This window comes from Pelophylax lessonae (genome assembly GCF_965119305.1).
Source record: "Pelophylax lessonae genome assembly, chromosome: 11".
Taxonomy (NCBI): Eukaryota; Metazoa; Chordata; class Amphibia; order Anura; family Ranidae; genus Pelophylax; species Pelophylax lessonae.
The window spans coordinates 122,331,119-122,358,122 of NC_138778.1; the positions used below are offsets into that span (position 1 = coordinate 122,331,119).

The window sequence follows — 27,004 nt, forward strand, 5'->3', positions numbered from 1 at the left end:
CTTTCCACGAGGTACTGTGATTCACCGTAAGCACCCCCCCCACACTGTTCCCTGACTGAGAGACCCACCTACCTACTACTGCCCAATCCCTGACCTTGACCTCTAGCTGATCCTTACTCCTTAACCCTTAACTGACCGTGGCCCTGTATACCCCATCATGAGGCCCTGCGCTTATTTTTTTTCTTTTTGCTTCGGGCCTGTCTTGATTAGGGTATTACCGAGGCATACTCCCAGTATTAACCTTACCACTATTCCCATAATCCTAAACAAAATTTTAGTGACACCAGGCTGGAGAAAAATTGGCCCAGTAGGCCATTTTATTAACAAATAACCAAATAACATTTTTTTTTACAACAGAAACCATAAATAAACCAGTATCACATGAAACGTTGTTGGTCTTGGGAGGCACCAAAAATTCCAATTAAATATGTATCAGCGTAAAAATACTTCAACGGTCCCCAGCCGCGCAACACCAGCTCGGGGACAAACCCACTTTACCACTGATACCTCCTTGTTACCACTTCCCGTTAATCCACTATTAACCGGGATACACTAGAGGGCTCCATACCTTAGATGGGTCACCATATGCACTTTACCAAAAACTGTTTACCGCCTCCAAAGACCCCCAACCGCCACAGCGCACAGGTGTAAAACCTTACACCTGTGAGCCTCTCCACAAACGCAAAGCTCGTTGGATCCCATCTTGAAAGCCGAGAAACCACATATCAGTCCCCGCCGCATTCAAGTGACCCCGTCACTCCGCAGATAGCGCCAGGTATCCACCTCCAGTTCCCGGTGTCTGACCACCAGCCCCCCATTCCTAACGACAAACCGGCTGAATGCCGAATTGACCTTGATCCGTGCCTTGTTCAGCTTCGCGACCGACCTCGCAAAACGCCACGAGGTACGGCCAACAATCTCTGACCAAATCACAATCATCTCGGGAAAAGAGGTGTGCAGCCTGAGAAAGTCAAATTTAATGTCCCGAATGAGATGGCGCATGGACCGGACTCCCAAATCATTGCCCCCCGCATGCAGCACCAAGATGCCCAGCGCCCTGTCCAGCCGAGCAAAACAATGCACTTCCGGCAGGACCCTACACCAAAGCAAGCCTGGCACACCTATCCAACTGATCGTAGCCCCCGCCCTAGAGAAGCCCAACTGCCACCCGTTGGGCCGCACTTCCGCCTGCCTAGCCCCCCAAAACACAAAGGAATGCCCCAAGATCCACACGAGGCAGGCAGCTCCCTCTGTAATGAAAGAATAGCAGAAAAAAATGACAAACTGAACCACTAAACACGGTCACCCCATGCCCCCAGTTCCCCAACTAAACCAAGTGTGGACGAACATACAACTTAAAACTAAAAATTAATATACAATGTATATTCCACGCGCCAAGGAATTTAGAAATTAATTTAAAATTGATAATATAATTTAAAAACTCGACTCTAATTAAAAATTGTATAAAACTATAAATATATCAGCCGCTGTATATATGAAGATTTATTAAAGTATGTATGATCTCAACAAAGAGGTCAAATACAGCGCTTGCTTAAACTCTGGATGTATAACTCAGAACATAAGGTGACCATAAACTATCAAATAGGAGTCCACAAATTAATGTTGTAAATTAATGCAGAATGTGTAAATTAGTTCAAACAACAGCAAAATGCAATTATATGCAATGGATAGAGAGTAAAAACACATATAATAACATATATTAATACCTCTCTATAAATATATAAAAATTATCATAAAAAAACACAGTGTAAAATTTGATGACTTTTGTGCTGTTAATTAATATCAAAAAAGTTTAAAATATATAAAAAAAAACACATATATATATATATATATTTAATCCCAAAGTGTTAAAGTGATTATTGTGCTTCAAAGTGATCGTAAATGAAGTCCATTCAATATAAAGTGGCTACTGTGCTCAAAATCAATAAGTCCAGTATTTTAGTGACTCCTCTGCTCAAAAAAAATTATAAGTAAAATGTCCTAAGATGGCAGATGTATCCTCAATTCCAAATTGTAAGTGATTTATCCATCATAAATAAAGTGGGTTCTGTATGCCGTATGGCACCAGAACCTATCAAGCTTGAAAAGCCCCCTGGGCTTGGAGGATGTTGCCCCTCTGTGTGGCCCTCCGGGGTCCTGGGATACGTCTCTGCTCCGGGGGTGCTCAATGTGGAAGAAAGGAAAAAAGGCTCCAAATAGTGAAAGTAAGTTCTAAGAGTCTTTGTTTTCCCATAGATAGGTTTAAAACAACGAATACAGCAATCACTGGTGGTCTAGCGGTTCGAGTTGCTTGTCTTCCTCGCGGAATCCACGCTGCAGCAACTCACTTCTGGCTTGCGTTCCACCGTCGTGACGCAATGACGCTGTGCGGTCCAAGCTGACGCGTTTCGTCACTTCCGGTGATGTCCTCAGAGCTTGGACAGCACAGTAACAGCCGGACATATATGCGGGACACTCCGCCCCTAGTTCCGTCTTACTTAAATGGCCGGAAGTAACAGGGATATCGAGTGTGTCCCCTTGCCATAAAATATACCTAGTTCTCTTCATGTTTGTGTCTAATTTTATGCAATAATAGTAAATGGGGTAGACCAGCAACTCGCACTCCACTTATATAATCATTACATTGATTAAAAACACAACATGAATACAACTATAATAAAATTAATAATCGGTGTTAATTTCCAATCCATAATTTATATTTGACAGATGTATAAAGAATATATATATAAAAATTACCCCAAGTGTGTATAACCAATAAAATCAATAAATACACTAAACCACAATATATAAAATCAATAAATGTCTATGATATAAATTCATCTATTATTAAGAAAAATTCTGTGTATAATTATCAGCACTGTTCCTTGGGTAATAAATTAATACTCTATCGATTAATGGATAATTTGATAAAAATTATATGAACATTAAATAATATTTTTTGGTGTGCAGAATTAAAGTGTTTTATTATGAAAAATAAATTATATATAAAAAATATAATATATATTTTTATACCTTTTGGTGATAAAGTGAAATATGTATATATATTGGCCAAAGGAAATTTATATTAATTATTATTTTTTTAAATTTATAGTGAAATTAAATATTTTAAAGTGATAATTACATAGTGTGTGATAATTATCGTAACAATTCTGGTGAGTGGGTTAATAAATAAATAAATAAATAAAGTGATAATTATGTGCAAAGAAATAAATACATAAATCAGGTGTTCAATTAGGTTTATATGTGTTTAATTGTTGTGCTCAGAGATAATAATTATATTAATTATGTTTTTATCCATATAAAAAATTAATTTATTTGTTAGGGGTTTGATATGAAGCAGTTTATATCCATATCAATATTCATCCCTTTGGGGTGCATCGTGGATAATAGGTATATCCACTTAGTTTCATTGCGCGAAACTGCAATTCTCATATTCTTCCCCCTCCCCCCTTGAGATCATACATACAAAAAACGATTAGATTCCCACCTGCCTATCCGCTTCAAAGTAGCCTCATCCACACCCCATCTGGCCGCCCCGATGCGGAAGGAGTGAGAAGAGTAACTGCGGGCTTCATACCCCAGCTCGGATAGACAACGCCGGAACAATCAAAAAAGAGAGGGATCTTCAATAATCACAATCCCTATTAATATGCTATATCACCAACGGAGTCATATATCTGAAGTGGGGAGAGTTAACAGAAATGGGACTACTGTCAGTTGATGAAAGCCCATTCTCCAATGTAGACCACCCAAAGATTTGGGTATAATGGATACAGTGGTTGGAGAATATAATCAAGGGGTGGTGATCATGAAGCCACCATTCCTTCAATGTAAAAGTTGTACTCTCACCCATGGGCTACTGTAGGTCCACGGGAAGTGCAGCTATGGAGAGAATGATGACACGCGAGGCAGCAAGGTAAAAGCATGGGGGAGGACAAACAGTGGCATCGCGAGGAACCCACCACGATATTGTTATCGACAAGTGGGTGACCTCCTATACGATGCCAACCCCGAGGGTCAGGGATTCAGGAAGGGTTGCAGGCTGAATTCAACATTCAAACCTGCGGGCGATAAATATCCCATCTTGTATATCCACATTTTCTCCTTCTGCAGGAGGATCTTATCAAAATCGCCCCTCCTTGCCAGTAGTTTGAGGGCATAAATTCCCCTGACCCTTAACCCCTCAGGGTTGGCACCGTGATGTTCCAAAAAGTGTAAAGGTACCGTTTTGTTGTCCACCTTCTTTTTGATGTCAGCCACATGCTCAAGAATGCGAGTTTTTAACTGGCGCTTAGTCTTGCCTATATAAGATTTTTGGCAAGGGCAGATAATCTCATAAATTTACTCTCTCAGTCTGGCAATTTATAAAGTTATTAATGACAAATTCTTTTTGGCCATTGCAACTCTTGAAAGTTTTTGATTTAATAACTAGTTTACACATCTGGCAATGACCGCATGGGAACATACCCTTGAGGCGTGGCAGGGATGTCAACCAGTTCTCTTCATCACGTGAGCGGACAAACTCCGAATGGCAGAGGGTGTCCTTCAAATTCCTTGCCCTTTTGGCCGTAAGTAAGGGCCGAGGGCCCACCAATTTTTCGATGAGCGGAGACACTGTGAGTACCTGCCAGTGTTTAGTCAGGATTGCCCTGACTTGTTCCCACTGTGTACCATACGGAGTGATGATACGTGGGTATGCATCCTCAGTTAGAGCCAGATGCGGAACAGGGTCCTGCTGACCACCCAAAAGAGTGGACCTGGGTCTCAAGGCTACCTTTTTGCGTGCTTTTTTAATTACTTTATGGGAGTATCCCCTCTCTTTAAATCTTTTATGTAGCTGTCTCGCCTCCACCTGATAATCTGATGGTTCTGAACAGTTTCTCTTGAGGCGCAGAAACTGTCCAACCGGTATGCTGTTTATCAAATGTTTTGGGTGGTGACTGTCCGCAACTAACAAGGTATTGGCGGCTGTATCTTTGCGGTAAGTTTTAGTTCTAAGTCTTCCGCCCTCAATGGAGATGAGTAGGTCAAGGAAAGGTAAATGGTTTGTGGTTGCCGTATAAGTTAGTCTGATATTACGGTCGTTTTGATTTAGCTCCATCATGAATTGATCCAACTCGGTGGGTGTACCTCCCCAGAGGAGCAGGACATCATCAATGTACCTCAGCCACATGTGGGAATGGCTGAGGTACATTGAGGGTGGATATACAACCTGCTCCTCCCAGAGCCCGAGATGGAGGCATGCATAGGCCGGGGCCCATGGTGCCCCCATCGAGGTACCTCTGACCTGTTGGTAATAAAAATTTAAAAATTGGAAATAATTGTGATGGAGAAGAAATTCTAGGAGTTCAACCACAAACTCATTATGGGCACCAAGTTCTGGAAATTTACTTTCAAGGAAGTGCGTAACCGCCCTTAGACCCCATTCATGTGGGATTGACGTATATAAGCTCTCGACGTCAATACCCACCAAAAGTATATTGGAAATGGTAGAGGTTATTGAGAGTCTTCTAAGTACGTCTCTTGTATCCTGCACAAAGGATAAGAGGGCAGTCACCAACTCCTTGATTAAGGCATCAATAAATTTACCTGTTCTCTCTAGCGGGCCACCTATTGCCGAGACAATAGGTCTCCCTGGGGGATTGCTAAGTGATTTATGCAATTTTGGTATAATATAGAACGTGGGGATATTGTACGTCTTTACCATAAGATGTTCCGCCTCTTTTTTAGAGATTAAACCTGCTTCCTTAGCCAGAGAGATTTTTTGGTTAAGGGCAGAGACAAGGGAGGGAAAGGGACTGTCGCAAAGTTTCAGGTAGGTAGTAGTGTCGTTCAGTTGTCTCTGAACCTCTTTAGTATAGTATTCTTCACTCAACAGTACCACATTACCTCCCTTGTCGCTGCCCTTGATCACCACATTAGGTGCCTCCGTCAATTCCTTTATTTTTTTTTTTTTTTCACAATAATAAACTTTATTTAGAAAAAATACAAGGGGCATACATAGTGCAATACAATGAATAAAGTGCTACATGCACTCAACATAAGATAAAAATAAAATCTCTTTCAGTAACAAATGTTATGGAGCATTACATCATTGCGAATACAAAGTATGAATTCTTATAAATATTGTAGAAGAAGATATTTGGCACATACTCATATGCTCCTTAACTTAGAATTACTTATATATAAGTTTTGATTCTCATAGTTACTGTTTTCCAAAGGTACATCATAGATGGGCCTAAAGCAGAGGTCCATCTAAAATATATAGAAGTATTGGAAAGTATAGAAAAGACTAGAAAGAAGAGAAGGGAAGGAGGGGGAGGAAAGGGGGGGGATGGGGGAAAAGCTCTGATGTTTTGACAGCATATGACTTTCAATTTCAACCTTACATTCAGCTTTTCTTGAGATCTAAGTATTCCTGTGATACTGTAAAAGTTCTCCAGGGGTACCATTGTTTATGAAACAAATCATTCCTTTCATTTTTAATGGCAAGTGTTTCTTCCATTTCGTGAATATGTCCTACTTTAACAAGCCAGTCATTAAGTGTGGGTACATTTTTCGAGTTCCATGATAATGGAATTAAGGATTTAGCTGCATTTAGGAGGTGTCGTGTCAACGACTTTTTATATTTTTTGTATGGGTATGAATTTATGTGTAAGAGGCAGCAGGCTGCATCTAGTGTCAACTTTGTCTCGGTGATATGTTTCACCCATTTCTGAATTTCCTTCCAGAATTTCTGTAGTGCTATACAGTCCCACCATAAATGAAGAAAGGTGCCAGGTTCTAGGCCACATCTCCAACAAATTTCTGAAGTATGTTTGGACCATTGATGTAATTTATTTGGAGTATGGTACCACTGCGTCCTAATCTTATAGGATGTCTCCTGTAGCTTAGTGCTCAGTGAGCATTTATGAGAAAAATAACATGCTTTCTCCCATTGGGCCGAGGTAAAGGAGCATCCCAAATCTTTTTCCCATAGCGCTTTATATGGGTCCCTGAAATCAGGAGGCGTAGCAATTAGTCTTTTATAGGATTGAGATGTTGCTCCCTCAACTCGTTCCCCTTGGATGCAAAGCTCTTCAAAATCAGTCAGTGGTCTGGATGCTGCCTCGTTGAGCTTCTTACGCGTGATATAATCACGTAGGTGCAAATATGTCCAGAAATTTAAGGGCACACTTGCAGAACATTCTTGTTTTAATTCGTGGAAGGATTTAAGTGTTGTATCACGGAGACAATGTTTAATCCTGATAGGTCCTGACCCAGTTTCTTGTTGAGTGGTCAGGGATTGGTTTTTAATACCAGGTTGGAAGTCAGGGTTGTTTAATAAAGGCATGATTGGGCTTGGACTTGGTGATATATTGTGTTTAGTCGCAATTTTCTGAAAATTTTTTTAAAGTGTTAGCTATTAGGGGATGTGACTTAATTTCCGACGGTATATTGCTGATGCTTGTCCAGAGGAGATGATGTGGTGGAGTAGTGCTCCATCCCAATTCCATACCCACCCAGTCCTTGTTCCCAGCATGGCAATGCCAGTCCAGAACTCTCGTCAGATGTGTGGCTTGATAGTATCTGTGGAAATCCGGGAGGCCAATCCCTCCGGATAATTTTGATAGGTGTAGGAATTTGAGTCTAATCCGTGGCTTTTTGTTAGCCCAGACAAATGTTCTTTAAAGGTTGGCTAGTTTGCGGAAATAAAAGGCTGGAATCTGGACCGGGAGGGCGTGGAAAACGTAGAGGAGCCTAGGCAGTACCGTCATTTTAATTATTGAGGCTCTACCAAACCATGAGAAGGTCTTAATGTTCCATCTCTTAAGGTCATTAGCAATTTGTTTTATGAGGGGGTTAAGATTTTCTTCAACCAGGTTTTCTAGATTGGGGGTTAGTTTGATGCCCAGATATTTTAGAGCATGCAACTCCCATCTATAGGGGCAATTGTCTCTTGTGAGTTTTAGTGAGTCAGGAGAAAGGGTCAAGTTTAGTGCCTCGGATTTACTATGATTGATTTTGAAATTGGATAGAAATCTGTAGAGTTTGAATTGATTGTTCAAGTTAGGAATGGATATATGTGGTTGGGAGATGAAAAATAAGAGGTCATCAGCATAGGCTGATAATTTGAACTCTCTTGTTCCCCTATGGAAACCATGAATGTCTGGTGTCATATTAATGGTTCTTATAAGTGGTTCTAACGTGATTATAAACAGGAGGGGTGAAAGTGGGCAGCCCTGTCTAGTGCCATTTTGTAGTGAAAACGGGGTAGATAGCACATTATTAACCTTTACCCTGGCTGTAGGTTTGGAGTATATAGCATTTGGATCCACTGCAGCATATTGGTTCCCAATCCAATATGTTTACAGGTATGCAACAAAAAGTCCCACGCCACCCTATCAAATGCTTTTTCTGCATCTGTTGAGAGCAAAAGTCCTTCAACCGAGGAGCCCTTAATGCTGTGGATCAAATTTAGTGCTTTGGTTATACTGTCTTTTGCCTCCCTACCTTGCATGAATCCCACTTGTTCAGGGCCTATGATGTGATGAAGAAGTGGACCCAGTCTTTTTGCCAGTATTTTAGTTAGGATTTTTAAATCAATGTTTAGCAAAGATATGGGTCTATAGCTTGCACATTGTGCAGGGTCCTTATCTGGTTTTGGAATTACTGATATATGGGCTCTGAGAAAGTCATTAGATGGTGTCTGGTTTCGGAGAATGGAATTTAATGCGTTGGTAAGATACGGGGCAAGTGTGTCGGCGTAAAGTTTGAAATATTGGGAACTAAACCCATCTGGACCAGGACTTTTACCGGTTTTTAAGTCTTTGATGGCAGCTAGGGTTTCATTTAGGGAGATTTCACACTCTAAGTCTGTTATTGCAGATTCCGGCAATGAAGGTAAGCCACTTTTATCAAGGTAATCTATTATTAATTGTTCCCGGGTATCTTCCAATCCCTTTGGTTTATTTTGCGGTGGTATGTGGTAAAGCTTGGAGTAGAAGTGACCAAAGCTGTCGGCCATTTTGTGTGGATCCCGTAATAATTCGCCCTGCTGTCCTATAATGTATGTTGTTGTCAAATTGTGCTTCATTTAAAGCTTTCGCTAGTAATTTGCCTCCTTTGTCCCCGTGTTCATAATAAATAGATCTCTTAAAAAATAAGGATCTCTTTATTTTGGCTTGCAATATGTCATTAAGATATTTTCTCTGTTGAAGGAGTTCCTGTTCAACCTCTTTAGATATACTAAATTTGTGTTTAGTTTCCAGAGATGAAATTTTATTTACCAGATCGGTAATCAGTTTTTCTCTTTCTCTCTTCTGACAAGCACCATGTCTAATTAATTCACCTCTAATGACGCTTTTGTGTGCCTCCCATAGAAGCAAAGGAGAAACGTCCTCTGAGGAGTTGTCTTTAAAATAGTTGTTCAGAGATTCCTGAATTTTGGTTGAAATGTCCTTTTTAACCAGTAAGGAGGAGTTTAGTCTCCAGGTAAACTCTCCCTTATGATATGAATCCATGTGCAACGCTATAGACACTGGTGCATGATCAGAAAAAGAAATTATTCCTATTTCGGCTTTATTTAATTTTGGTATATCTCTTTGGGAGATAAAGATATGATCTATGCGTGTGTAACGCTTGTGCGGTGTCGAGTAGAAGGTGTAGTCTTTCATAGAGGGATTAAGCAATCTCCATGCGTCAACTAATGTTAGGGATTTAAGTTGCTCCTTGATTCTCTTTAGAACCCTGTATGGGATGCATGTTGTCCCAGAGGAAGTGTCTTGTAGTGGATCTAAGGGGACATTGAAATCCCCTCCCAGTATTACACAACCCTGCGCAAACTTCTTCAATTCCTCTGTTATTAAAGTACAGAATGATATGTGCGATTTGTTAGGAAAGTAAACGTTCGCTAACGTTATGGGATTTCCGTTTAGTGTGCCCTTCAGAAAGAGATATCTTCCATCAGGGTCCACCAGTTGCTCAGACAGGCTGAATTTACAGCTTTTATGGAACAGTGTTGTAACCCCTTTAGTCTTAGCGTGGGGATTTGTGGCGTGGTATGCTACAGGAAAAAATTTGTTCTTCAATATAGGGACATGCGAACTTTTAAAATGCGTTTCCTGCAGAAATATTATTTGAGCCTTAGTTTTTTTAAGGTCATATAAGAGTCGATTTCTCTTTTCCGGAAGATTAAGTCCGTTCACATTATGTGAAATAAGAAATGGTGACTTGCCCATATGTGAGTATGCCATCTTTTTTATCTGTCAGTAAAGTGTTTACTGTGGGAGGGTTAAGGATGAGGAAAGGAGGGGAAAAAATGGGAAAAGGGGGGAAGATGAAAAGAGTAGGAAGCCGAAGAAAAGTAGGAAAAAGAAAGAGCAGTTTGAAAAATAAAGAAAAGACTATGTAGTTCCTGTTGATAGTTCCGGAATGAACTCCCGGGAACGTCAACAGATGTAGTTAGGATATGTGTGCAATCACTACACCTATAATAAGGTGAAGGACCGCTCAATCCTATGTGGGGTGATGTGATTGACCCGTGCAGAGATGTTTGCTAAAGAAAAAATTATTAAGTTAATAAACCATAAAAGGGAACTCCGGTAGCAGGTCCCCACCTCGGTCACAAAACGTGTGACAAACATATTGGTATTAGCATTGTTATAAATAACATTAAGTTTAGTATAGCTAATGAGTACAACTCAAAGTTAACTAGTCCCAGCAAAATTGCACAGGACAAAGGACAGAACAAAACCGTGAGACATTTTAAGTATGCAATATTTAAACCACAGTTAAACAATTAAACAAATAAATCCCCGAGATTTCACTCTTAAACAGAAGACTTATCAGATATTTATCTCATCCCCCCTTCCCTTATAGTACTGTCTATTCTTCCATCCTTTTATTCATATAATATTTAGAGAAAGAAATCACTTTCAATATACCTTACCCCGTCTGCATGGCCCATATGACAACTTCATCCACTACTCATATCGTGATGTAGCTCTTATGAAAAATCTTCTATCAGGCATGTGAGTTAAGCTAATGAAAAAGGTAAATATAAGTGTTACCCATATCTTCCAGCGAGTTATCGTTAGCCTCTTCAAATCTCGATATTTAGCCAGCTGAAAAGTAGGCAATAACAACTCACTAGATAGTGAATGATTTTTGTTAGTAGGTAACTGTAGAGAAATAAACCATAAAGCATCATAAAATCAAAGTCTACACTCCTCTTAATATAAAATCATTCAAAGCAAATTAGTGCAGCTGCAAGGACAATACACTTTGACCTCAACCCTTCAATCTTTATCAGTAATAAATGGTTGAACAGCACCATCTAGCGGCACAGTAAGGTAATTATTATGCTGTTTATAGCCTTCTTGATTTTCCCTCAGCCTCAGTAACAAAAGTTCAGGGACATCAAAACATAAACTGAAGTCATCATGAATTGGATTGAAAAAAGAGGGAAGATCCAATGGTGTTCCTAAATAGAAATACCCTCTGAATGAGTAGAAGTGCCTTTCCATGAGGATGTTCCATTAGGTAGATGCAAAATGATGTATAAAAAAAGGGGGGAGAAGGTAATAAACAAAACAGGAAAAAGTTTGCATAAGCATCTCTCCAACATTTCTGGAGTCTCTTATTAATTCCTATTTCTCTCTGTGCTCTATATGAACTAGGATTGATGGAAGTTTACTATTGAGCAGTGCAGTATGAGGAAGAGTTCCAGGATCTTTGACAATTCTTCAGTAAAGAAGTCAGTCAAATAGGAGCAGGGTATGTTCCAGTTTCAGTGAGTCACTGATATTCTCATAAAGGGGATCAGCTAATAAGTAAATCCTATCAGCTTGTAGTATGTGGTGTTTTGGAGTATACATCATCCGTCAATATCAAACAGTATCAGATCAGGATCTTTATGATCTGTGTCTTACCAGAAGTAAAGTAGCTTCCCAGCTATTTGTGATCCCTCATCCTTGGTGTCTTGGGAGGTGAAGTAAAAAGATTTTTGGGATCTTTATGCTTCTGTTTTTTTCCGGTCTTCCCAGATGGTGTGCGAGCAGGTGTGCGAGCAGGGGAAATGTTGGGTGCCTTTGGTGAGCCTTGTGGCTCAGGGGGAAGCAGGAATTCTGCATACCAATCCGGAAGAACTACTGGTTCCAGCTGAAGCGAAGCGCAAAAGTTAGTGAGCTCCTCTGGAGTTCTGAGTAGAAATTGCCTGCCTCCTTGTGTTGCTTGCAATGCAAATGGAAATTTCCATCTATATGGTATATTTTTGGCTCTCAGTGAATCCAGAAGAGGTCTCAAAGCTCGCCTATTTTTTAAGGTAATAGGGGACAGATCTTGAAATAACTGAATTTCTTGCTCATTAAAAATGACTTGCTCATTCTGTCTGGATTGTTTCAGAATTTCCTCCTTTAATGGGTGGTTGCTCAAGCAGCATATGATATCCCGTGGTGGCGTATTGTTAGGAGCTTTGGGTCTGAGTGCTCTATGAGCTCTGTCAAAGTCAATGGGGGACTCCGAGGGTCTGCCCAGTAATCCATTAAAGATGGAGGTCAAAGCAGGTTTGATCTGATCGCCAGCAATGTCCTCAGATATGCCTCGCACCCTAATATTATTACGCCGACCCCGATTGTCAAGGTCCTCAAGTTGGCGATTCATGTTGATGAGATGTGTGGAATGTGTAACAGTAATCTCCTCAAGCCTGTGTATAGCTCTGTCCCTTGAGGCTCCTGCTTTTTCCCCTATGGCCATCTGCTCCTTGATGCTGATAATGTCCGCCTTAAGGTCGGTTATAGCTGCCGAAAAGGAGCCTTTAATATCGGCCGCTATAAGTGTCATATCATTGAATGTTAGATTGCGATCACTCCTGGTGCACTCACCTCCCAAGTCCTCTGAAGTGGCTAAGGAATCAATGTCACAGTCCTCATCTTCAGTGTGGATCTGAGCCGGCGCCATCTTGGCTGCTGCCATGCTTCGTCTGCTGTGGGAATGTGTCTTGAATAAATCCGGGATAAGTTTGCCACTAGCTGAACCTCCGGAACGTTGATGTCTCAGGTAAGCGTTCGGCTTTGTGATCCTGCCCATTGCTGGTGTGGATGGCAATGGATTGAGTTGTAGGCAGCCGAGGTGGGGAGATTACCGACGGAGCTCTGTTAATCTGCTGCCATCTCTCCCCCAATTCCTTTAATGCCTTCCTTTCCTCGCTATTCATATTGTCGGTTCTGCCTCTTTGCCAGTTAATCACAATCAATGGCACAGGTCAATGGCACAGGTGATGGTACAGGAGATGATATAGGCATGGCACAGGTCATGGTAAGGGCATGGCACAGGTCATGGTAAGGGCATGGCACAGGTCATGGTATGGGCATGGCACGGATATGATATAGGCATGGCACAGGTCATTGTACAGGCATGTCACAGGTCATGGTACAGGAGATGGTATATGCCCCCTTTCAATGCAGAGACCAGCATACATGCCCCCTTCAATGCAGTGACCAGCGTACATGCCCCCTTTCAATGCAGAGACCAGCGTGCATGCCCCCTTTCAATGCAGAGGCCAGCGTACATGCCCCCTTTCAATGCAGAGGCCAGCGTACATGCCCCCTTTCAATGCAGAGACCAGCGTACATGCCCCCTTTCAATGCAGTGACCAGCGTACATGCCCCATTTCAATGCAGAGACCAGCGTACATGCCCCCTTCAATGCAGTGACCAGCGCACATGCCCTCTTCAATGCAGAGATCAGCGTGCGTGCCCCCACAATGCAATGAACACTGTGCTGTGCCCCCTTCAATGCAATGAACACTGTGCTGTGACCCCCTTCAATGCAATGAACACTGTTCTGTGACCCCTTCAATGCAATGAACACTGTTCTGTGACCCCTTCAATGCAATGAACACTGTGCTGTGCCCCCACAATGCAATGAACACTGTGCTGTGCCCCCACAATGCAATGAACACTGTGCTGTGCCCCCACAATGCAATGAACACTGTGCTGTGCCCCCACAATGCAATGAACACTGTGCTGTCTGTGCCCCCACAATGCAATGAACGCTGTGCTGTCTGTGCCCCCACAATGCAATGAACACTGTGCTGTCTGTGCCCCCACAATGCAATGAACACTGTGCTGTCTGTGCCCCCACAATGCAATGAACACTGTGCTGTCTGTGCCCCCACAATGCAATGAACGCTGTGCTGTCTGTGCCCCCACAATGCAATGAACGCTGTGCTGTCTGTGCCCTCACAATGCAATGAACGCTGTGCTATCTGTGCCCCCACAATGCAATGAACGCTGTGCTGTCTGTGCCCCCACAATGCAATGAACGCTGTTCTGTCTGTGCCCCCACAATGCAATGAACGCTGTTCTGTCTGTGCCCCCACAATGCAATGAACGCTGTGTTGTCTGTGCCCCCACAATGCAATGATCGCTGTGCTGTCTGTGCCCCCACAATGCAATGAACGCTGTGCTGTCTGGGCCCCCACAATGCAATGAACGCTGTGCTGTCTGGGCCCCCACAATGCAATGAACGCTGTGCTGTCTGGGCCCCCACAATGCAATGAACGCTGTGCTGTCTGGGCCCCCACAATGCAATGAACGCTGCGCTGTCTGTGTCCCCACAATGCAATGAACACTGTGCTGTCTATGCCCCCACAATACAATGAACACTGTGCTGTCTGTGCCCCCACAATACAATGAACACTGTGCTGTCTGTGTCCCCACAATGCAATGAACACTGTGCTGTCTGTGCCCCCACAATACAATGAAAAAAAAAATCACCTTCCCTTGTCATATCTCTGCCTCCAACCTCCTCGGACTAACCTCAACACCAGTGTCTAGTGTGCTTCATGCATTTTTTTGTATGAGGAGTGGACTCACTTACTGGGCTGCTGCTGCCTGCTGTGCTGGACTCGTCTCTGTGGAGTGACCGTCACCTCACGCTGCAGCCTGCGGACTTTCTGCGCGGCTGCACCTGCGCCCTGGCTCCGATGATACGGTCTCTCTGGAGTGACTCACTCTGGGTGTCGCTATCGCACCGAAGTAGATCCAGATCCAACAAGAAGGCCCGAACCTGATCCGACTCCGAGTCCTGGACGTCATTAACGCGGCTCTCGGATCTTTCTCCGACTCCGTCCTCCTCTGTCTTCTCGTGCTGCGACACTCCTCGGGCGGGAACGGAAGCGGTGATCGTGACGCCGGGGCGGTGTACCGCCCCTCACGCGTCACGTCACCAGATGTCCTACTGTGATTGGTCCAGGCTGGAGTCTGGACCAATCACAGCCCGGACATCAGAATAGTGGGGAGTGTCGGGGCGCAGAGCAATGCACCCCGATGACCCCTTGAAGAGCGCCAATCGGCGCCTCTGCCGGCCGAGGGTGGGGTCAAACCCCCCCCCCCCCCCCATACACAGCACTAAGTCCGGCGCCCCTAGTGGGGGCGAAAAATAGACACTTTTTAAATCTTCTTTTTTTTGGGGGGGGGAGGGGGTGGCCGCCACTGCCGTTGGCGCTTGTCCCGCTCAGCCACTCCCCAGCCAGCAGCATCTTAGGACTGACTAGGTACACTGACACTGAAACATATATACCACTGTGCCGAGTGCTTTGTACGTTCCTGGCCCGCGCCGCAACAACTGACTGGTATGATGTTGCTCGGATACCGCCGGCGGGCCGCATTACCTGCAGTTCCGGGCCGCAGGTTGGACATACGCGGTTTAGCCCTTTGTTAAGTTAGGAGCCAATTAATTTCATTGGGTGCTGTATATAGCTGATCGAAAACCTCCCAGCACCCTGCCTCAGTTCTCTCTTCCAGAGACCTCAGCACTGATGGATGCAGTGGGTTAGCTCTTTGGCAGTGTTATGGCATGACAATTTTACATTTAGTTATATATAGTCTAGTTACATTGGTCTAGCTTAGACAAATATAAGTTCCATACCTGTGGGATCCCTATGAAAGCATGCAATCAAAGTACTAGGCACTGCTTCTCCAGTAATCTCCACTTACTTCTGGGTCACAGGCTGAGTGGCTGCCTTCTTCAATTGTGGACACAGGAGGTTGCTCGCTCAGCACTGGCACTATTCAGGAAACACTGTGCATTTTTCTTAATGAATGCAAAGCATTCTCTGATTGGACAAGGGGGAGTGGTGAAGTCACAATTTCCACATTTTCCAATCAGAAAACACTTTGAATTATTTGAAAAGTGTTTTATGAAAGGTGCCTGTGCCAAGCGAGCCACATCCTGTGTTCAGTAAGAATTAGAGTAATAATTCCCGGCCTATTATTCAGTTTCACTCTAATCTGATGACCTGTAGGGATTTTAAAGCATCACCTATGTAAAATATAGGGTACCGAAGTTTGTCACTGTTTCACAAGTGCACGCATTTTTAAGGCTTGACATGTTTAGTATCTATTTACTCAGCACAACCTCCTCTTTTATATCTTACCAAAAAAGCATGTCATGTATTAGTTTGTATTTACTAAAATTAACTTTAGTGTATTTTTTTGGATAAAAAAATGGTGTGAAGTCGCCTGGCCCTTCTGGATTAAAAGATGCTAAAACCTGCTGCCCTTATAATTGTAAAAAAACAATATCAAGATAAAAAGTTGGTAAAAAGGCGCTGGTGATCTTGGATGTTTAAATAACTATATCAGACCTAGTTCTATTGGTCTGATATAAAAAATTGTATAAATTATTATATAAACATTAAATATACAATCACATAGAATGGTATAGATGCTGATGGCACATGTGTATGCTGTGTTCTGTACACATAAAATAACCAGTAAAAAAATATCTATAAAACCAATATCAATTTAAAGTGCAAGTGACACACAAATGTGTTGTGCAAATTTAAATAAAGTGCTTATAAGTGCAAAAAAATTAATATACCATATGCTGCTTGATATAAACTATAATATACAATGAATATATAAAAATTTATAAATTATTCGAGTGCATATAAAGTGCTTAAATGGTGGGCTATAGTCCAAGCTGATAAAACAGTTCATGCACAAAAAATTGTTGCTTGGATATCAAGTGCTCCAGTGATTAGGTGTGCCACTCTTTGCTTCTTACTAAATACAGGTAGTTTGCAAGGACCCCAAACGCCTGCGATCCCTTTTGTTAGGTGGATCAGACCATAGGGACGCCTCCTCTTCACTTTAAATTAAATGTAGCTTTTTAACAGAATATTGTGCTCCTTTTTCTCACTCCTCCATTAATTTACCTCATGCAGATGTAAATAGAGCCCATATGTAGGAAGACAAATGAGAAGCCGACATAGTGTAATACTGCTAATTTATTAATACTATGTACTAATTACAACAATTGGCTGCTTACTCTTGGTTGTGCCCTCCTGGCACTGGGCAATCCGCATTGGTTGTTGTGGGTAACAGGAATATGGGTCAGGATCTGCAGTGTCCTGTATGTTATCCTTCATGGTTTCCCTGTAGCTTGCGGCGGTTGGCGTGCTGCCCAGCCTGGGACTGGGTTGTAACTATCGCTATTTTGTTCTACAGGGTGTCTGATTTCAGAAAATATATCATGTTATAATGCAATCTACAGGCATATGCAAAAATGGCTCTGGAAGCAAGAGGGTTAATCAACAGTTGTTCAGGATGAACACTGAGGAGTTTCCGACATGCGTTCATCTTTCACATTATACAAAAAATTGGGCTAACTATACTGTTATTTTTTTTTAATTCAATAAAGCTTATTTTTTAAAAAAAGAAAAGAAAATGCGTTTAAAAGACTGCTGCGCAAATACAGTGTGACATAAAATATTGCAACCACCACCATTTTATTCTCTAGAGTGTCTGCTAAAAAATAATATATAAATGGTTGGGGGTTCTAAGTAATTTTCTAGCAAAAAATACTGATTTTAACTTGTAAGCAACAAATGTCAACAAAAGACCTGTTCTTCAAGTGGTTAAGGTTGCATACAGGTGGAGGACAAAAAAAGATTGGCATCAGGCAGGCAATCAGAAACGACCAAGAGTTTAGAGTTGCAGACAGATACGAAAACAAGATTCAGATCTCATTTAATTTTAGAAGTAATCTATATTAAAAAAAAAAATGACCGCTTGTGATGTAAATACTCTAATTTAAAAATATCAGTGGAAACTGATAGCTTCATGTTGATAATCCTAAAATATACTGAATGTAAAAGGTCTCTCCAATTACCATAGATTGTTTTGCTGGATCTTGTCCTTCATTGCTATCCATTATACCTTTTCCTGCACTAGAGTAAGACCATGCTGCAGGTGTCACACCTGACCTCGTTAGCAGACTTTTACTGGAAGTCAAGAGCCTCAAGCCTGTGCCTAATCAGTGAGTTGTGTTAAGCCCCATATACAAAACCAGTTTTTTACATTCAACCCAGCAGGCTGAATGAAAAAAAAAAAACAAAAAACTTAGGGCTCTTTCACACGGCCGCTCCGTGTGAAAGCTCCGCTGCGGGACTTTTTTTTTTCACGGAGCGGATGACATTTGTGTCATCCGCTCCGTAAGTCCGCATATCATCCCATCCGTTTGCGGATGATATGCGGACATAATGTAAGTCTATGGGCATTGCGGATGTCAGCGGGTGACACCGCTGACATCCGATTTTCCTTCCTTTCCGTTTTTTGAACGGATGAAAAAATAGGGTTTTGTTCAGTTCCAAAAAAACGGAACAGAACTGAAAGGAAGAAAATCGGATGTCAGCGGATGGTATTCCGCTGACATCCGCAATGCCATTGACTTACATTATGTTCACAAATCATCCGCAAAAAAATAGGATGATTTGCGGACAAGTGGAGCGGCCGTGTGAAAGAGCCCTTAAAAGACTGAGAGGAGCTGCCGTACTAACAATCCGATGTTAGTACAGCACTTTCCCTCACTGAACTTTTGTATTCTGACAGGGGATGCCCCCCGCCCTTTTTAGATCTGAAGGGTTGAGGCAGTGTTTAACCACTTTAGCCCCAAGCCTATTTTTGACACTTTTTGTTTTCTGGCAAAAAATACTGATTTTAACATGTAAACTACTTAAAACCCCCAAACATTATATATATATATTTTTTTTTAGCAAAGACTCTGGAGAATAAAATGGCGGTCATTGCAATATTTTTTGTTACGCTGTATTTGCGCAGCGGTCTTTCAAACTACATTTTTTGGAAAAATCGCATATCACTGAACTTAAAAAAAACTAAACAGTAAAGTTAGCCCATTTTTTTGGTATATTGTGAAAGATGATGTAACGACGTAAATAGATACCCAACATGTTACGGTTTAAAATTGCGCACACTCGCGGAATGGCGACAAACTACGGTCAATAAAAATCTCCATAGGTGACGCTTTAAATTTTTTTAACCATTATCAGTTTAGAGTTGTAGCTCTTTTTTTTTTTTTTGGTGATCGTGGCGATACCTCACATGTGTGGTTTGAACAGCGATTTAATTTGCGGCGCGACTTCCATATACGTTTTCTTTCGTGAGGCGAGCTAACGGCGACGGGGGGCGGCTACATTTTTTTTTCCTATTTTTTTTTTTTTTTATTTGTACACAGTTTAAAAAAAAAAAATATGATCACTTATTGCTGTCACAAGCAATGTAAACATCCCTTGTGACAGCAATCTGCAGTGACAGGTACTCTTTATGGAGGGATCGAGGGTCTAAAAGACCCTAGACCCCCTCCACTACACTTCCATGTATTCAAAACGCCAAAAACTGTATTTTTGAATACATTCACTTTTTGAAACTGCTGCCTTTAGCAGCCGAGTAACCCAGACTTGACGTTATGGATGCCGCCTCCGGGTTAAGTCATCGGAGGCCCGATCAAAGCCACTTCCGGCTTTGATCAGGACTCCAGCCAGCCGGCGGACGCGCCGGCTGGTTGCTCGGGTCTCCCGGTAGGACGCTAGACCCGGGCAGAGCCGCGGGAGGGGGGTGACGTCCCCTCCCACTCGCCGATGTATCGATCGAGCGGCTCCCGAGCTGCATCGGTCATTACCGCCGGAAAGCCGACCGCCAGCTCTAAAAACAGTATAACCATGCAAAATCAGCCGACGTAGGTCTACGTCGCTGGTTGTAAAGTGGTTAACTGAAGATATCTCCATTAGGGTTGAGCGAACACGGACTGTATTGTTCGGGATCGTACCGGACTTTTGGGTTTTCGGTACCCGGACATGGACCCGAACATTTTACTGTATATTCGGGATACAGTCCGTTGTTCGGTTGTTTTGGCGCGGTTTTAATGGTGCGGTTTCAAAAGCTGCAGGGCAGCCAATCAACAAGCGTTTAACTAGTGTGCCCTTAGAAGCCATCACAGCCATGCCTACTAAATGGAATGGCTGTGATTGGCCAGTGCAGCAGGTGACCCAGCCTCTATATAAGCTGGAGTTATGTAGCGCCACACATCACTCTGCTCTAACTATTGTAGGGACAGGTTCCTGCTGCTGCTTATTTGAGGGAGAGATAGGAGATTATTGTAGGGGCAGGCTGGAGATTGCTTTCAGGGAAAGAATAGGACACAGGACAGAAGAATGTTCTTTAAACAGACAGCGATCTACATCGATTTTATTGTGTGGGGGTGCAGTGCACAATCTTTTTGCCCTGGCCTAAGCCCAGTGAGGAGGAGGGAGAAAAAAAAAAAAAACTTTTATCAGTCTGTTAGGTGGGCAGCGTGCGGCGCGCAGCGGACATTTAATGCAAGCTCAGTGCATATGTGTCTGCTTAATCTGGATTAGAAAAAAAAAAAACACTTTTTTTTTCCTTCATATTTTACTGTGACATACAGCGTTTAGACACTGCTGTTCTAATCTGCTATTCAAAAATCACCAATTTAAGGGAAAAATAATTATTTTTCAGTTTTTCATTCATACGTTACTGTGACGTACAGCCTTTACACACAGTGCTGTTCTAATCTGCTATTCAATAATCACCAATTTAAAGGGAAACTTTTTTTTTAATTTTTTCCTTTATATGTTACTGTGAGATAAAGCCTTTAGACACTGCTGTGTTCTAATCTGCTCTTCAAAAATCACCAATTAAAGGGAAAAATAAAAAATTTTCATTCATATGTTACTGTGAGATACACCCTTTGGATACTGTTGTTCTATTTCGCTATTCAATAAACGCCCATTTAGGGAAAAAAAATGAAATTGCGGCCTTGTCTGCATATGTTACTGTGAGATACACCCTTTGTATACTGTTGTTCTATGCCGCTATTCAATAAACACCCATTTAGGAAAAAAATATTAAATTGCGGCCTAGTCTGTATCTGTATGTGTAAGATACACCCTTTGGATACTGTTGTTCTATTCTGCTATTCAATAAACACCCATTTAGGGGAAAGAAAGATATTAATTTGCGGCTTAGTCTGTATCTGTACGTGTGAGATACACCCTTTACATACTGTTGTTCTATTCTGCTACTCAATAAACACCCATTTAGGGGACAATTAATCATTTTGCAGCGTTTGCAGATTATGTTACTGTGAGATACACCCTTTAAATTTGTTTGGCGCATCTCCTTCCACCACCGAGGATTGCAGGGCGCTTCAGTTTGCCTCCTGTTGCTAACTCCTCCTACTCCACTTCCCCATCCTCATCCTCTACTGCCTCCGCATCCGGTCAGCGTAACACCTTCACCACCAACTTCAGCACAGCCAGGGGTAAACGACAGCAGACAGTTTTACTGATTACTGATTTAACTGATAATAACAGATACTACACTTAATCTTAGCCAAAAGGTCGAGAAGCAATGCTGGTGGCTTTCCCACCTGACAGCGGGGGCACAGTGGAAGCACAAGGCGAAAGCAGAGGAGGAGAAGGAGGAGGTCGCCAACGCAGCCAGGGCACCGCCAGCACCTCAGAAGGCAGGGTTACCAGGACCACCAGCTGTTTTTTTTTTTAAGCCCGTGGTGTATGAACATACTCAGACTATCACCCGGTGGGTGCATAAAAAAGTGCACACCAAAAAAGTGAAACACAAAAAGTGCACAGGGTGTACACATGGTCCCCGACCCTGATCCCCCGGGGCGCAAGGCTCCTGACAGGAACTGGGGTACTTACACTGGCTAACCTGGCCGAAACCAGGCAGCCCAGTTCTTTAGGAGGTCTGCTGAAATAGACCACCCCAAGTACTAGGTGGGACTTTCCCGAATAAAGAGCCCATGAGAGAGGGCGAACCAAGCCAGAAGGCCATATTTACCCCCTCCAAAGACTTTCAGGGACAGGCCCAAGGACCCACACCCTACTAATCACGCTGTGCAAAATAAAGTGTACTGCCACAATAAAAAACACAAAACGTGAGACACACAGCACATAAGAGTGGGGAAAGGGATAGTGGAGAAGTGCAAGGTTAGTGCCGCGTTGCAATACTATGGCAGGCCCTTCGGCCAGGAATAAAAAATTCCTCTGGTCCTGACTCTGACCAAAAGGCCCGGCCCTAGAGGCCAGTTTGAGAAACGTGTGTAGGAAGTGCAGTGTTCTTGGTACCATACTCATAGTGTTGCCATCCACCGTGAATTTTGGCACCCCTGAAGCTGCCACTCCAGGGGCACATACACCACAGGCTTTTTTTGGTGTTAATGTCCCTGTTGTCATAATCTGAGATGTCATACAGTGTGTCATATACTTCAGGTAGGAAATAACGCAAGGGTTTCATTGCTGAGACTCTTCTTTCCCATCTGGTATTGGAGAGGGATTTTTAAGGTTAGATTTTTATTGTGTTCCTTGAGTACTTGCCATCGTTGGGTAGATGAGAAAAAGAACACAAAGTTTTTGAATGATTCCAAAGAAATCTACAGTCAGGTATGACATTTTTGCAGCGTCATGACTAAGGCACCCCAGATGTAATTATGACACTTACCATAACCGTTATCCCAAATCCCAACCCCTTAATAAAACTTCCTGCAATAAATACGCGGACACCGTTATTGGAGTAAAATTGGCCAACGTGGTCATTTATTAACCAGTAACAAAAATATATATAACACGTTCCTTAGAACAGGAACCAAAATAGTATAATAAAAGATAACATAAGGTTGCCGATCTTTGGAGGCCCCAAATATCAAGTACCATTTTTGTATCTGTGTAACTCTTAATTGTCCCCAGCCGCACCACCGGTTCGGGGATGACCTCAACACACAGCAAATACCTCCCAATTTAAACTACCAGTCAACCCATCTATTAACTGGCATTCCCCAGGTGACTCCATACCTTAGATGGGTCCCTCAGCTGATAAGTACAGCAGGTTATACCAGAAACACCTCCAAAGACCCCCAACCGCCACAGCACAAGGTGGGAAGCCTCACACCATTGTGCCCCGCCAAAAACATAACGCTCTCTGTATCCCCTCCTGCAGACCCAGGGACCAAAGATCTATGCCCACCGCATTAAGGTGCACCCCATCACTGCGCAAATACCGCCACATGTCAACCTCCAACTCCCTGTGCCTGACCACAAACCCCCCGTTACGCACAATGAACCTGGCAACTTCTTTATTGACTTTAACCCGGGCTTTGTTCAATTTCTCCACGGACTGGGCCTGACGCCAAGACATGCGGCCAACAATGTCCGACCAGACCACCACCGTATCCGGGAACTCCATGTGCAGCCGGAGAATGTCGAACTTGACATCCCGAATAAGGTGGCAACAGGACCTAACACCTATATCATTGCCGCCGTCGTGAATGACCAGAACGTCTGGGGCCCTGTCCAAACGGGATACCCTGTGTACCTCGGGAACCACCCTGCCCCACAACATGCCCGGAACGCCTATCCATCGGACGGTAGCCTCGGACCGAGGGATACCTAGCTGTCGACCTTTAGGCCGAACATCCGCCCTTCTGGCCCCCCAATAGACAAAGGAGTGTCCCAAAATCCAAACGAGGGCTACCGCACCTGAAACAAAAACATACAAACAATAACATGAGGAAAAAGTGAAAGAAAAAAAGGCAAATAACAAGCATAGCAAGCAATTGACAAGCAAAAAAAAAAAACCTTGCAAAACCGTTGTCACACCAAATGGGGGCGGACAAAGTTTGAATCTGTCAGACTCCCACTTGCCAATGCGCCGTAAAATGGACTCATCCAAACCCCACCTGGCAGCTTCTGTAACTGCCCCGATGCGGAAGGAGTGGGAAGAATACTGCAGCGCCTGAAAACCCGTGGCCGTGAGACAGCGCCACAGTACTGAGACAAATTGAAAAGTGGATAGAGCCGACCCGTCCGCGTGAACCAGGAAAGAACCGGACCCAGCTGGTCGTACCCGAAGATACTCGAGAAACACCGAAACCGGACAAATGGGCAAGCCCCGTATGCGGAAAAGATGCACGGAGGCACCTCTGCCGACTTGGTCCGTTTTGGAACGGCGTATAAGCAAAGACACGGAAGAACCATCACTGTGGACATCCGCCATCTGCAATCCCCTCTGGGCCGCCCTAGAGGAGCGGACGAGCTCGCTCACCCTGATAGCCCCGTAGAAGGCCAGCGCAAAGGCGACCCGGAACAAAAGGACCTCAAAACTGGAGAAACACACCCCACCCACCTGAAAAAACAACGTTTGCAGCAGCGTAAAAGTGATCGGCCGGCGCCCGTCAAGCTTCCGGGCACCCCGCCGATAACCCCTCATAGCCTGCCAAACCAAAAAATCTTTGGTGAAGTCCGTAACGCCCCGCAACTTAAACAGAAAGGAGACATTTTACGATTAACCGCAGAAACAGACACCCCCTCTGCGAAATTCAAGCAGATAAAATAAATCAAGAGATTCTTGACCTCCGCCCCCAGCATGTCCACCCCTGCCTCATGCAACAGGGCCCCCCTCTCCCGCCAAACCTTGGTGTAAGCAGACCACATGGACCCACTCAAGGAGCCGCGAATCAACCCGGATGCGACGCCAATGCAATCTTCCAAAGCCGTGGTGGACAAGGTGTGCCGTGTTGCTCCGCTCCCGGCGCCAACTCCCGGAACCTGTCCAACTGAAAACGAGACAACGCATCAGCCAAAGTGTTACTCACCCGGATGCGACACCAATGCAATCTTCCAAAGCCGTGGTGGACAAGGTGTGCCGTGTTGCTCCGCTCCCGGCGCCAACTCCTGGAACCTGTCCGTCTGAAAACGAGACAACGCATCAGCCAAAGTGTTCCTCACCCCAGGAAGATGCACAGCATACAAAGACATTCAGCTGCAGACAACACAGTACCAGATGGCGCAGGAGTCGCACCACCGGCGGAGAAGACCCAGACAGCGAATTAATGACCTATACAACCCCCAAATTATCGCAGTGGAGACGGACATTCTTGTCACGAAACAACCCCCCCCCCCACAATTCAATTGCAACTACAACCGGAAACAATTCCAGGAGGACCAAATTGCACAAAAAAACCTGCCCCCCGCCATTCTTCCGGCCATCGTTCCGCACTCCAACGCCCCCCAAAATATGCACCATACCCGGCCGACCCGGTGAAAAGATCAAGATCCCTGTTACTGACCTGCCGTGTGCTCCCCAGTCAAACAAATAAACTGCCTGGGGGAGCGTATCCCAGCTGTGGCAGAAGAGAGCCGGTGACAAAAAACCCTGCCCATCGGCATAATGCGGCGGGCGAAATTCAGCTTGCCCAGGAGCGATTGTAATTCCCAAAGCTGTATCTTACGCTTGCCGGCAACCTCCCGGACCTCAGCCTTGAGGGCCGACAGCTTGTCATCCAGCAGGCGACATTCCATGGCCTGGGAATCAATGATGATCCCCAAAAACGTTATCACGGCGAGAGGACCCTCCATCTTCTCCGCCGCCAGGGGAATACCGAACCGCTCTGCGATGTGCTGAACCATAGCCAGCAGCACACCACAGAGCTTAGAATAAGGGGGGCCAACGCACAGGAAGTCGTCCAAGTAATGGATGACCGAATTCACCCCTGCCACATCCCGGACCACCCACTCCACAAAGGAACTGAAGGTCTCAAACAGCGATCGACGTAGAAACCCCCAGACCATCTACAACCCAATAGATGAAAACTGCCCGGATGAACCGGCAATAGCCGAAAAGCTGACTCAATATCAGTCTTAGCCATAAGGGAGCCCTTGCCGTAGTGCCGGACCCAGAAGACCGCAGCATCAAAAGAGGTATATGACACCGCGCAGGACTCTGGGGCAATGGCAGCATTGACTGACCCACCTTTCAGAAAAGAAAGGTGGTGTATCAGCCGAAACTTATTTGGCTCCTTCTTGGGGACCACCCCCAATGGGGAGACCACGAAATCAGGCAAAGGAGGGACAGAAAAGGGGCCGCTCATACGCCCCAACGCCACTTCCTTGGCGAGCTTCTCTGAAACCACCGCGGAGAGTAAATGAGCCGACCGCAAATTGTCAGCCAAGGGAGGGATATGGGCAAGGGAGCAAGGAATAACGAAACTCCCCGAAAAACCCGCCTCCAACAAGCGAGCGGCCTGTCGGTCCGGATACCTACTTAGGAAGGGGGCCATTCTGTCCACCCTCACCGGAGTCCACCCTTTTTCCAGCAGCGTCACCGGCACGGGGCTTGCCTGCATTGAAGCAGCGAGACAAGGGGTGGGAATCCGCCACAGTGGGAACATTCATGCTTGTAACGGCAGCTGGCGCCAAATTTGTAGGTAGCTTTGTTAAACTGCCAACAGCAACCCTGTTGTTTCGTGGCCGGCTGTCCGGGGGTGGTCGGACTCCCGCCCCCCCCGGAAAAAACGAAGAGGAGGCCCACACCGACGTCATAAGTTTCATCCATAAACCGATGTCCTTATGATCCCAACGCAACGACGGCCGCACCGCCTTCCGCTGACGAAACTGCTCGTCGTACCGCAACCAGGCCACACCCCCCTAAACCCTGTGGGCCTCACCGATGGCATTAAGATAGCAGAATAACGGGGAACAATTCTCGGGGTATTTCTCCCCAATCACGCTAGCAAAAATGGCAAACGCCTGTAGCCAATTGCTAAACATCCGCGGAATAAAGCGATACCGGCGCTTTTCCTCATCCTCCTTGGACTCCTCAGG

At 44.2% G+C, this 27,004-nt stretch overlaps 1 protein-coding gene across 1 annotated transcript; it reads right to left on the bottom strand.

The window, feature by feature from the left end:
* Positions 1-23,288: 23,288 nt before the first annotated feature.
* LOC309567410 (uncharacterized protein) lies at positions 23,289-25,972 on the bottom strand (the record flags this gene model as incomplete). Its single annotated transcript, XM_082272810.1, has 2 exons — positions 23,289-23,881; positions 25,633-25,972. The coding sequence occupies 2 exons, from the start codon at positions 25,970-25,972 to the stop codon at positions 23,289-23,291; spliced, it is 933 nt and encodes a 310-aa protein (XP_082128936.1).
* Positions 25,973-27,004: the final 1,032 nt, after the last annotated feature.